Below are 14363 nucleotides of genomic sequence, written 5' to 3'. Positions count from 1 at the left end.
CTCATTTTGTCACTGCAATCTCTTAAGTATGGTTAGGTTTATCATGAATAAATAAAAAGTTTAAATGCAACAAAAATATATTGTAAAGAAAACCAAATCAAATAAATTAGTCTCATCACAAAAAATCAATACTAACCCAGGTCTGTAGACGAAAAAAAATAGAAGTTAAAAATATTAAGTTAAATATTTTAATTCAATACATCTTCAAGCTATATTACTATAATCCTAAAAACTCGTAACAATAAAATCGTAAGTCAATCTTGAAATTTTAAAATTTGCATGAAGAAGTACGTTAATTTAATGCATATATGGATATCACCTAATCCAAAATAACTTAGGTCTGCAAACTTCATAAATTTTAAAACCACAAACATTTTTCTCTTAGTAAACAATGCCCCAGGGAAAACTCTTTTAAAATCTGGTTTATTTCGTGCAAAGAAATCTAATACAATTCAAATATTGATATCAATTAGTCAGAGGGCAGAATAATGATAAATCAACATAGACACTTTCCATTTCCTTATCCTGACCTTCAACCTTTACAACACAATGGACAGACCCTACAACCAATTAAGTCCAATCAACAAAGTCAACAGTCTGTGACTTTAGAAACTGAAACCTGTGACCTTGAACAGGACATGGCTCAATCAATTCTATCTGGAAGGTCATCAATTTCATCAATGCAATCAATTCTATAAGAGAGGAGATCAATTTCATCAAGCTATGAAAAAAAAATGTCAGTTTCAACAATTTGCATCCAATGAACCTTGTGGAATAAATGGACTTGCTTTGATCGTGAAATCTATGGACTTGTTAAGTGTACTATTTTGGCAACTGTTTATCAATTCTGACCCTATATGTGACAATTTATTAGGCTAGACATTTCAATCAGTCTGCATTGAGTATATCTATAGATCATGAGTATTCAAAGACACAAAAACTAGGGTCTGAAATCTTCACAAGATACAAGAACAGTCTGAAGTCTTCAAAGACATCTAGGCCAATTCCTCAGAACTAACATCTTCAGACAACTTCAAGTCTAGTTTTGAAAAATAATTCTGTACTTGAACTTTGTAATTTAAATTAACCTTTTTTATGCTTGCATTATTCAGATGGAGTCAGTTACAACCATTGCTGATCTTTGCATTTTTGGAATACTTCTTTTATTTGCTATAAGCCTATCTTAAGGTAAATAAGAAATGCCCCTGTTTCTCTATAACATCGGGACAGGCCATGTCATTACAGGATACTACAGATATGGGCAACAAATGCCTTGCATTTCATGATGTGAGCATAAAAGGGTATTGCTCAAAATGAAATGTCTCAACATAAGTTTTGTTCCCTGGTGAAAATTTCCGGCGTAGGTTTCTAAGCTATATAACTATAATTTATAATTCAAACTTACTGAAAACTTTCTATCCTTCGTTGACGCGATCTCACTGTGGCACTATTGGATGTATCTTTTGGTAAAATTGTATCATCCTGTGATCCCAATCTGTTTCTCTCAAGCTCTTGTAATTCACGAGCTCTTTGTAGAAATGATGATGTTCGTAGGATGCTCACATTTGGTTCCAACTTTGGAGATCCCCTGAAAATATACAAAATATTTCCGAACTGTATTAAGAATATTTGTCATACATCCTTACTAAAATTCTATAAAAAAGTTTTGCATACACATAAAAGCAATTTTGCTGATTAACAGCAAACAATATTGGGATTACTAAAATAGCAATAATTACCACATTTAACTCAAAAAGCACCCCTAAACATGAATGAGTTTTTCACTAATTAGGTTTTTTCTGAAAAGTTTTGTGCTAGAAAAATAAAATATGTAATCAAAGAAAACAAGAAATGGCAGCAAGACTTAAATGCTGTGCATGAAATTAAGACACAACACAAAGGGATGTCACGGAACTCTGGACATGGCAACACTACATGCCCCCTTAGACCCCCCTCCCCCTCCCCAACCCCCCCACAAAACCCCCTTCCCAGATGGTCAACAAATAACAACAGCTGATATTTCATAATAATCTTTTCTAGACACTTACGGATAAAAAACATGTTTATATTGACATCCTGATGTCAAATTAACATCTAACCACCAGGCCAAGATTTCTTTGGCATTACAGCTATATGCAACATGTGGTCGTCTAAACACAGACAGTTGATATAACCCAGACACTATCTGTCTAAATAACAAACACTTGCTCACAGTCCATATCATATTGTTTGATCTGCTTTCAAAATGATCTATTGAATAGTTTGAATAACCTTCATATCAGAATATCTAAAAGCAGAAATACATATATTATACATAGTTTGTGAAGCTTGCAAATAATCTAAACTCTAGATTTAAAATAATTAGAGATTAACTTCATTCTCTAATCTCATTAAAAACCCATGTTACAGTGGTCTACATTGTCTATACTCAAGTCAGGTAGCAGTTATGGTCATCAGAGGAGTCACACAGATGACTTTTTCACATCAGACCATTTCTCCCACCATGCAAGAGCATGTAATGCTCAACCCTGTGGGGTATTTAGGCCATGGATGGTTTTGACCACCCCATCAAAATCTAGATATTGTGTCTCTTGAGCTCAAGTCTTGTGCAGTAAGAGGACACCCATGCCAAGACACACCACAGCTATTCTGTATTTCTGTATTATCTGCCCTTGCTGGTAGGTAGAGAAGAAACTGTAATATGTATTCAAAGCAGAAATACTTTATAAAATCCTAGTTAAAAGCCAGTTTTGTATGGCAGATACATCATTTTCTATTCAAGCAGTCTAACCTCTGCTTTAAGACCTGACCAAAGAGGCCAATAGACTATATTAGCTAAAGTGGTCATTATATAGAGGTCAAATGGTGTTTAAATTGGTCATGTAATTGGGACCTTCAGAAATTATTCTTATAAAGCAGGTGGTCTTTATACAGAGCTTTTTAACTGTATATTATTATCTATTCATTTTGTTAGATTAATATATTTCCATTTGATAAAATGACTTAATAAATAATAGTCATGTTTCAATGTTGTGATAATGCTATCATGCTATCGCCTCCTATACCTAAATATTTACCAGACTTGACACGATTGTAGAGTACATACCTACTCAGATATATCTAAGGCATATAAAAAAATCTTTTTTTTTACTCGTGTTTGACAGCCCTATGGGGAGTGCACGCACTGCAGGCTCTTTTGAGGGAGGGAACAAAGCATGTCATATGTGGTATTTTAAACGATTCCATTAGTTAATTCATCTGCACAAAGTCAGAATAAGGTGACATGTACCATATATCACAAACAGCTACATTTGTTGACAAGTTCAAATTCGTATCAGATTTTTGTGGCCGATTTTTTCTAACTGATCAAACCCCCTTGCATGGCACCTGGGTATGGCAAGCCGCATGTAAGGAAAGGTAATCCTGAATCGCTATTGTTTTGACAACCGGAACTGAATGTCACACAATGGAGTATTTCTATAGTCCAGTGTCGTCTTCAGCATGGTACACTGTCAGAAATGACAGTATCTATGAAAGCCTGACAACAAAAAGAGTGCACGTTTATTTTTTTAAGGTTAAAACAAACAAGATATTTACCCATACCTTACATTACAATGCCAAAAACCTTTGATGTTTAGGTAAATGTACTTTTAATTACAAAACAACAAATCATCATATAATCTTCATTTTGATGATGTCTAAATGTCATAATCTTAAGTCATGCTTGATGAATTCTGAAATATCATGAGTTTTATACAAGTGAGGTTTTTTTTTTTTTTTTCTTTTTTTTTTTTTTTTTAATGGGGGGTGGGGCAGGTTGCTGGATCTCAGTTTGTAAATAGCTAGGGTCATTCCAAGGTCTTAATATAGCAGCTAATGTGGCTAACTCACCGACAAATTACTGAAAAGCTGTGCAGGACATGAATTGCTCAAAGAAATAACCAAGAGGTTCAATTCACAGATCAAATCAAGTAATGATACATGAAAGGCATGATATACATTCCACAAAACTATTAATAATTCTCATTTAAAGGATTATTATCCAACATTTCACTGAAATCAAAGCCATCGATTCAATTTTCAAATAAAACATTGATACCACAATAAATCTGAAGCACCAACCGACAGTTAATTGTGTTCACCCAAACTTTTTATGATGTGTCAATCAAATCATATTTTTTCAGGAGGTTCGAACCATTTACAGGTGGCAAAATGCAGGTGGCCGTGTATATGAAGTTTTAAACAGGCGATAAAACGTAGCTTAGTCATGTTTGATATACCACGGAAAAGAAAAGTCGAATTAGCATAACTTTGAAGTATCATTGACACAATATGAAATCAGCATTACCAACAAAGCTATGTAAAATAGAGAATTACTCGTGTTTGTGATAGAAGATCTTATCCAAAGTTCAGATCAAACCTAACAAAACCAGTACTGTATAAAATTAATGAAGAAATTTCCCTTAAAGATTAAGATGCCTGATAACAGAAATTCGGCCAGAACACAAAGCGACCTACCAGAGCGTAAAAACTATATGGGGCATGTTGACCTTTTAAAACCACACCGATTTCACTATACCACTTAAATTTCTACTACAACTAAATCAATATTTCTTTTGACTTAATACAAAGATCATGTACGAACATTCCAAGCAGAAATATTTCTATTCATATCTCACTTTGTGAACCGTTACAATGAAAAACAACATGTGTCCTAAACGTGTTTGACTATACATGTTTCCTTATTATCATAAAGATATTGGATTGATTGAATTATCTCACTTTATGATTAACACAATTTTTATGACAATGAAATCAGATCAAAGCATAGCTGCGATATGTAATATCTGCATGATAAATTTCTTTTCCATTCAAAATAATTTTTTTACATTTTATTGTCATTTCTTTGAAGTTTCCGCATAAAAATTTACAGTGATCAGATCAGATTCAATAAAAGTTGCTAAATCAAATTCACACATTATGTTCTTATCGATGGTTATTGTAAATCTTTTCCAATTATTTGCATTTGTATTCAAATTCGGAACATGTGTTTGATATGTGAATTGTTACCATGACAACCAACTTTTATCCAATAAGGTTGAGCTTGCATGGAGAGATATAATCCATATTGAACATTATTCTGAGTTAAATATTCTGTAGTACAATAGAAAAGCCTTCCACATGATGGCATTTAAAAGTTAGTATATTTTTACAAAAAATCAATAACAATTATTTTCATAAAACTTAATTTGGAATGTTTGTCACAAAATTGTTACAACTTGATCAGTATCATTACAAAATTACACTGGCATTTATTGATTATAAACAGGAAAGAGGATTTGTATAACATCACATTCCATGAAAAATTTATGAAAAAATGTATATGCATCAATAACATTATCATAGACATCCTTAAATGATGCTTATAATACAAATTTCATCTGATTCAACAACAAATTGAAGTTGGAGCATTGCCGTTACATTTCATTCTGATCTTCACATTGAGGCTGCCTAAGTGTAAGTCGGGTTAACCTGGGTGCAATATTTATGCCGACATAGCATTAAAAACTGATCAAAGCTATGTCAAATTAAAATTTCATGAAATTCTGTAAAATCAATAAAATGTGAAAACCCTAAACAAAGAAGAACAATTTTATAATAATTTGATGGCACTAACAGAAAATATGCATAGACACTGGGAGGTGGTCCTATACACTTAACTCACCTGACTCGGAAAACATAATCCGCATAATTAAAACTTGAACTTCCGCGACGCATTGTGGTACTTAGCAGAGTAATTCACCTAAGGATCAAAAACTATTTTGTAGTGTCAGACCAGAAACCACAACAGCCATATCACCTTGTGGAGATGGCAATCAGCGATATAACAATTTGACACAATCATCACATCAAACAACAGACAAAACACACGCAAGCCATTTCCAACCACCAGTCCGGTCCAAGTTTATTGTTTTTAAATCCGCCCGACATGTACTTTAAAGTGACTCTAATCATTTAATCATGGTTTTATCCAAAACAGGTGCTTCCCTCACAGGAAGCTAGGAGTACACTGCTGAACACTTATAGACACAGTCTGGTCATAGTAGTAAAACAGAATCTTGTTATCCCGCAATAACGTAACCGATGTACCTAATAAAATGTATCTTATATGACTATCCTCAAACACGACAGTGAAAGACTCCAAATTTTCGGGGGAAAATTTGAATTTCACAAACACCTTCGGAAAAACGGGTCAGATTCACAAACACCTTGGAAAAACAGGTCGGGTCAGGGGTTAGCGATGTACTCATAAAGCCGACTCTCTTTGACAATAGACAGGATGTTCAGGTATCGCAAAATCAACGGCATCCGATACACAACTGCATTGTCATTGTCGTCACAACTGTTTTAATTTAGAATTCAAATCTTGGACTTAAAATAGACATCAAAGCCGTCCACGTCCACACATCACACCTATGAACCGTTTCTTCCTATTGTCGTTTATTGCTATGGGAAAAGTAGCCCTGTGTCGCTGGAATGCCATCCAGAAATTAATCCTTCCAAGTGTCGGGTTTCCAGGTAGGTTAACAGGTAATGCAAGTGGCCGCCAGTTTCAACGGAGGAAAAAATACAACCGGAGATGTCAATCTCAATTCTATTGCACCCAGCACACTTTACAAGTGCTCATGGCCCGAACATTGGACAAAAGAACACGACCCACAAAACTTTTCATTATTCAGGAGCAGAGAGCCGACCGTCCACCCATCGGAGGGGGAACAAGACCTTTTAAACTCGAGCTATTGTTGTCTGTACCCTTCATCCAATAGCTCGTGTCTATGGTCATTCAAATCTCATATCTTAATAATACAACTGCCTGTCCAACCGGTCACTTTTACTGAAATCTTCTCGACATTCAAGTCAAAGCCAATTTAATGGTCGAGCATAAATAGTGACGACAATTTTCTGTGATAAGACTCTTGTGCTCTGATAAACCTAGACCACTAACTCTGATCAACAACACAAGCTAGATCTAACTCTAATAGTAAATATTTAACTCCCATTTCAAAATCAATTCCAACTGATTCTTTTAAAGATTTTCACAGGTGTATCAAAATCATATCCACCATAGGTATAGCCCAACAAAACAGCCAAACCACAACAAGAGATGGTTATTTTGCAATCCCTGTAATCTCGTACTTCTGCTCGCATAGTAGTTATCTCATCTTCACCCTGCCTAGCCGCGACAGTTTAAATCGTCCGGAAATCTTTTGTTTTACCTTAGTGGAGCGCTCATACATCAAACGAAGATCATTACGCCTCACAAAGAAATGTGGACATTATCACTAGAAATGTTGAAATATCACACATGAGCATCTTGTCCTAATACATAACACATTTAGCCTCATGGTTAGAGACCATTCAAGGCGAAGAACTATCCAGCCATTTCACAATTATGCAAAACAGTCTCTTTACAATCTCTGTCAGTCATCAAATATATATATATGTAATCGCTTGTGTCAGTAGATTCAGTTACGCTTATTCTGGGTTCTCCCAATTATTTGCATATCTAACCCCAATTATCTGCCTTTATCCACAAATGTATTCCTATCTAAAAGTTAATCCAGGGGAAGATGAACTCCGCTACCTGAACTTCCTCACGTGTCTATTGTTTATTTATAAGTTCATCTTTAATCTATGGAATGTTGATTTCAGGGTGGACATGGATAGGACCATGACCAAATATGGTAAAGATGAGGAAGTCCTTAATAGCATTTTTTTATGGTCAAGCTGACCATGGTAAATGTATCATATTAACCCAATTAACTTAAAATTGAACCATGCTTATGTTTTCTGCAACAAGTAGAGGGTTTATTACTCTACCCTCAATTAAATAAGTTACCTTCGTTATCACGAAGTGTAATTACATGCATAATAAGATTTACAAAATTATTATTATACTATGATTATAACATCCAATATTTTTTGGTTATAAAATTTCTAAAAAACTAATTCATCAACACTATTTCTTATAGATAAATAACATCATCAATACTCTCCTGTCTTTCACATTTACCAATTATATATTGAGAATGCATGACCGTCGATCATTGTCGATCATTATCTCATCAAGCGGTTGGACCAAATGATTTATGTACAGATATTTAGATAAATGTTTTCTTAAGTTTCTAACAACAAAATGTATAGCTTGAAGCACAACACATATGTAGAGTATATATACCGTATATAGATGCAGGTGTTTCCGATATTGTGATAAACATCGAGACAGGTAAATAAACTGATAATTCTTTGATAAAACATACCTGCCTAAATAGTACACAACCACAGGTGCGACCCTTTGTTCTCATTTGTTTTTAAAGAAAACTTGAAATTTAAAGTTACCATTTCTTTATGCTAAATAATCACGAGAGTAATATGGCCAAGATTTATGAATCTCGTCCAAAGTATCGTCAAACTGAGTCACGGATTAAAATCATCAATGAATGGCATATCACTAAATACTGAACTTTGTACTCTTTTTGAATTTATACTTATATTGGAAAAAATCGTAACAAAATCTTAAATAATCAAACCATAGTACAACCTTAATTTCAAAATAATTAATCCTTTAAATTTCTCAGTTCAACAAAGTAATGTTTTGATAATTGAAGTCTAATACCGCTACTTTAATCAATCAGAAGATTTAATTTAGCTTATCATTGAAAATGAATATTGTTCCAATACAAGTGTATGGTTGATCTCTCCCAAACAAGATAAAAGCGAAATGTTAAGATGAACAAATATTCTGTTATCTAGTTAAGTTCTTTTGATTTGATTACAGATGCTACAACATGATATCATAGATTCTAAAGAAAAACAAAGTGCAAACATTGCTTTGATTTAATTAACAAGTCCTTAATTGAATTAGCTTACTAAAATGTTATGATTATGGTAAAACATGATTTTTAATGGAATTGGTCTGAAAAACTTTGAAGTCATACACGACATCTATCACACACAATCTATATGTATAAAAGAGAAAGCTGCATCGGAAATAGCCAGTAACGGCAGAGTAGGAGGGAATCACCTTCCTTTGAAACCATCTCCAGTTCCTAGACAAACAAGTGGTTGTGAGACCTTACTAACAACTTGACACATTTAGCCTGACCCTTTAATTAAACACTTAAATATTTGTTTCACCAGAAGGGAGCCGAAAATGGAGGTCCCTGTTAAACCCCATCTTCTACAAATTGACATTAAAGAACCTCCACAAAGGGGTCACCTACTGCCCCGACCCTAAAACCAAACAGACCCTCGGGGATAAAACCACTTAGCTACCAAATAAGTGGTAAATCGTTCTTAATCAAATTGATTCATTTTCTAGATGAGTGAAATCTCCTCATAAGGTGAACTTTGGATCAAACCTTGTTCCAACGATACCGTTTTTGAAGTATTGGTTTAAAGGTTGTGTACTCTGTTTATTTGGCCTTGATACGTCTCCACCAATCTGTTTAACAGGTGGGTAACAGAGTCTGCATTGTTTCCTAAAGGAATCTAATTCTTTTGCACTACGTTAGAACTTAAAACAATTTACATATAAATTATACATCCCATTTGTGGCAATTTCAAGCTTCAAAAAAATCTGTAAGGTTAAAATCTCTAACTTAGTTCAGACAGCTCTCATAACATTTTGCAATAAATTATTGTCAGGTGCTTAAAATGTTTAATTAGCTTAGCAGAGTTTAAACAATTTTTTTATTTTTTTATTTCCGAAGAATTTTTTTTTTTTATAGCTTTTGATAAGATGAATTGGTCTGATTTGTTTGCTTTTGAGTTCTATTAACAGCCAAGGACACTTAGGATGTGCCAGGTTTATAATATTGAAGAAAAGCTGGAAAGTCCACTAGGAGAAAAAAAAACACCTAGATGTGGTCAGTACCTGGCATGACTGTCCAATGTGGGTTTTGAACTAACAAGCAAGAGGGCTAGTGGTAAATAAATTTGAAAACACCCAAATCATTCGGCCACCAAGACCTCCATTCCTAACCATTCAGCCACAATGATGGCCCCTGATACGCACATCCTAAGATACACACATCCTAACCACTCAGCCACAATGACGGACCCTGATACACATATCCTAACCACTCAGCCACAATGACGGACCCTGATACATACATCCTAAGATACACATATCCGAACCACTCAGCCACAATGACAGGCCCTGATACAAATATCCTAACCACTCAGCCACAATGATGGCCCCTGATACACACATCCTAAGATACACATATCCTAACCACTCAGCCACAATGACGGCCCCTGATACATATATCCTAACCACTCAGCAACAATGACGGACCCTGATACATACATCCTAAGATACACATATCCGAACCACTCAGCCACAATGACAGCCCCTGATACACATATCCTAACCACTCAGCCACAATGACAGCCTCTGATACACATATCCTAACCAGTCAGCCACAATGACGGACCCTGATACATACATCCTAAGATACACATATCCGAACCACTCAGCCACAATGACAACCCCTGATACACATATCCTAACCATTCAGCCACAATAACGGCACCTGATACACATATCCTAACCACTCAGCCACTATGACAGCCCCTTATACATACATCCTAAAATACACATATCTCAACCACTCAGCCACTATGACGGCCCCTGATACATACATCCTAAAATACAAATATCCTAACCACTCAGCCACAATGACGGCCCCTGATACACACATCCTAAGATACACATATCCTAACCACTCAGCCACTATGACGGCCCCTGATACATACATCCTAAAAAACACATATCCTAACCACTCAGCCACAATGACGGCCCATGAAACACATATCCTAACCACTCAGCCAAAATGACGGCCCCGTAAAACACAGATCCTAACCACTCAGCAACAATGACGGCCCCTGATACACACATCCGAAGATAAACATATCCTAACCACTCAGCCACAATGACAGCCCCTGATACAAATATCCTTACCACTCGGCCACAACGACAGGCCCTGATACAAATATCCTGACCACTCAGCCATAATGACGGCCCCTGAAACACACATCCTAAGATACACAAATCCTAACCACTCAGCCACAATGACAGCCCCTGATACAAATATCCTAACCACTCAGCCACAATGATGGCCCCTGATACACACATCCTATGATACACATATCCTAACCACTCAGCCACAATGACAGCCCCTGATACACACATCCTAAGATACACATATCCTAACCACTCATGACAGCCCCTGATACACACATCCTAAGATACACATATCCTAACCACTCAGCCACAATGACAGCCCCTGATACACACATCCTAAGATACACATATCCTAACCACTCAGCCACAATGACAGCCCCTGATACACACATACTGAGATACACATATCCTAACCACTCAGCCACAATGACAGCCCCTGATACACATATCACATATCCTAACCACTCAGCCACAATGACAACCCCTGATACACACATTCTAAGATACACATATCCTAACCACTCAGCCACAATGATAACCCCTGATACACATATCCTAAGATACACACATCCTAACCACTCAGCCACAATGACAACCCCTGATACACACATCCTCACCACTCAGCCACAATGACAACCCCTGATACACATATCCTAACCACTCAGCCACAATGATAACCCCTGATACACATATCCTAAGATACACATATCCTAACCACTCAGCCACAATGATAACCCCTGATACACATATCCTAAGATACACATATCCTTACCACTCAGCCACAATGACAACCCCTGATACACACATCCTCACCACTCAGCAACAATGACGGACCCTGATACATACATCCTAAGATACACATATCCTAACCACTCAGCCACAATGACAGCCCCTGATACAAATATCCTAACCACTAAGCCACAACGACAGGCCCTGATACAAATACCCTAACCACTCAGCCACAATGACGGCCCCTGAAACATACATCCTAAGATACACATATCCTAACCACTCAGCCACAATGATGGCCCCTGATACACACATCCTATGATACACATATCCTAACTACTCAGCCACAATAACCGCCCCTGATACATACACCCTAACCACTCAGCCACAATAACCACCCCTGATACACATATCCTAACCACTCAGCCACAATAACCACCCCTGATACACATATCCTAACCACTCAGCCACAATGACAGCCCCTTATACACATATCCTAAGATACACATATCCTAACCGCTCAGCCACAATGACGGCCCCTGATACACATATCCTAACCACTCAGCCACAATGACAACCCCTGATACACATATCCTTACCACTCAGCCACAATGACAGCCCCTGATACACATAATCCTAACCACTCAGCCACAATGACACCCCTGATACACATATCCTAACCGCTCAGCCACAATGACGGCCCCTGATACACATATCCTAACCACTCAGCCACAATGACAACCCCTGATACACATATCCTTACCACTCAGCCACAATGACAGCCCCTGATACACACATCCTAACCACTCAGCCACAATGACAGCCCCTGATCCACACATCCTTACCACTCAGCCACAATGACAGCCCCTGATACACATATCCTAACCACGCAGCCACATGACAGCCCCTGATACACACATCCTAACCACTCAGCCACAATGACAGCCCCTGATACACATATCCTAACCACTCAGCCACAATGACAACCCCTGATACACACATCCTAACCACTCAGCCACAATGACAACCCCTGATACACATATCCTTACCACTCAGCCACAATGACAGCCCCTGATACACATATCCTTACCACTCAGCCACAATGACAGACCCTGATACACACATCCTAACCACTCAGCCACAATGACAGCCCCTGATACACATATCCTAACCACTCAGCCACAATGACAGCCCCTGATACACACATCCTAACCACTCAGCCACAATGACAGCCCCTGATACACACATCCTAACCACTCAGCCACAATGACAGCCCCTGATACACATATCCTTACCACTCAGCCACAATGACAACCCCTGATACACATATCCTAACCACTCAGCCACAATGACGGACCCTGATACATACATCCTAAGATACACATATCCTAACCACTCAGCCACAATCACAGCCCCTGATACACACACCCTAACCACTCAGCCACAATCACAGCCCCTGATAAGCTAATCAAGTTAACATTAGATGCATGACTGTTCATGTTATTTTTTTTTTCTAGTCATGACATAAAGATAAATTGAAAATTTCCACAACTAATGTACTCAGTCAGCAATCACAATTAGATGAGTGTATGAATTATCTTAGAGAGATACACTACACACGATTACCCTACGTAACAAATCATTGTCCACACGCCATTCCTGCGTCTTGTCAGATAGATCAGACATTGTCATAGTAAACCTGTTCAACAAGACGGAGACAAATGTATATTATTTGTTTAACAGTAAAAACACCTGCCACTTAAATGTCGATGACCTTTGAAACCAACTCTGAATTTCTGCACCTGACTGAGACTCGCAGACTCGTGACGGTCATCGATAATGCTTTGCTCTAATTGATTTATCCACGCCAAGTCAGTGGGCAATATACCATCAAATCAGGCGAAAATGTTTTCATGTGAAAAACAAAATATCCCCCCTTACCCAATTTTGTTTCACGTGGGGTTTGAATAAACAAACAAATGTACAGCTGACAAGCATAACAAAATACAATGACAAAAATATAAATAAATAAACAATAAAATAATTGTTATAATGCCACTTTACAAACATGCTGGGAAATTAACACTTAATACAACTTATATACATTTACAACCAATACCATAGATCTATAATCTCATGTCAGATTGAGATCTTGTGAAAACCACAAACATGAGCTTGCAAATTTTACACTGGGTTTTGGGTTTAGAGGCTTGTTTTGTTGTTTATCTTATTGACAGTCATGGTCACATGAAGTTTAAGAGTGAGAGGAAAGCTATGGTAGCAAAAAGAGACCTCTATCTTTTGCCTTATATCTGCGACCCTGGAAAGATAGCAAGAGCTGGTTGTAATATATGGTAGACACCTTATTCTCCCATACTAGACAGGGTTACCCCGCGGTTGCTAGGGAAAAGATAACTCTGTGTTTTACCGGGATAGCAAAAAGACAGCTCACACACGCTAGACAATGATGTGAGGTCATCATTACATGCGATGTCTATTGTCGATGACGTCATTGATTTTGATGCATTGCGACATACCTATGATGGCGGCGCTTTGGAAATGTTTCTATATAACTGTATTTTCATCATGTTTCGTTTCAGTATGG

The 14363-nt window shown here is 37.0% G+C and overlaps 1 protein-coding gene across 2 annotated transcripts in view; it reads right to left on the bottom strand.

Moving 5' to 3' along the window:
* LOC138327737 (serine/arginine repetitive matrix protein 2-like) overlaps nucleotides 1-14363 on the bottom strand; it is a 141223-nt gene that overhangs the window by 89683 nt on the left and 37177 nt on the right. For both annotated transcript variants that reach the window (XM_069274074.1, XM_069274075.1), the window contains exon 2: nucleotides 1406-1588. In XM_069274074.1, coding sequence (XP_069130175.1) covers nucleotides 1406-1588 — 183 coding nt within the window. The remainder of the gene's footprint in view (nucleotides 1-1405; nucleotides 1589-14363) is intronic.

The sequence above is a fragment of the Argopecten irradians genome, chromosome 7, assembly GCF_041381155.1.
Source record: "Argopecten irradians isolate NY chromosome 7, Ai_NY, whole genome shotgun sequence".
In the NCBI taxonomy this organism is placed as follows: Eukaryota; Metazoa; Mollusca; class Bivalvia; order Pectinida; family Pectinidae; genus Argopecten; species Argopecten irradians.
This window is presented reverse-complemented; position numbering and strand designations above follow the sequence as displayed.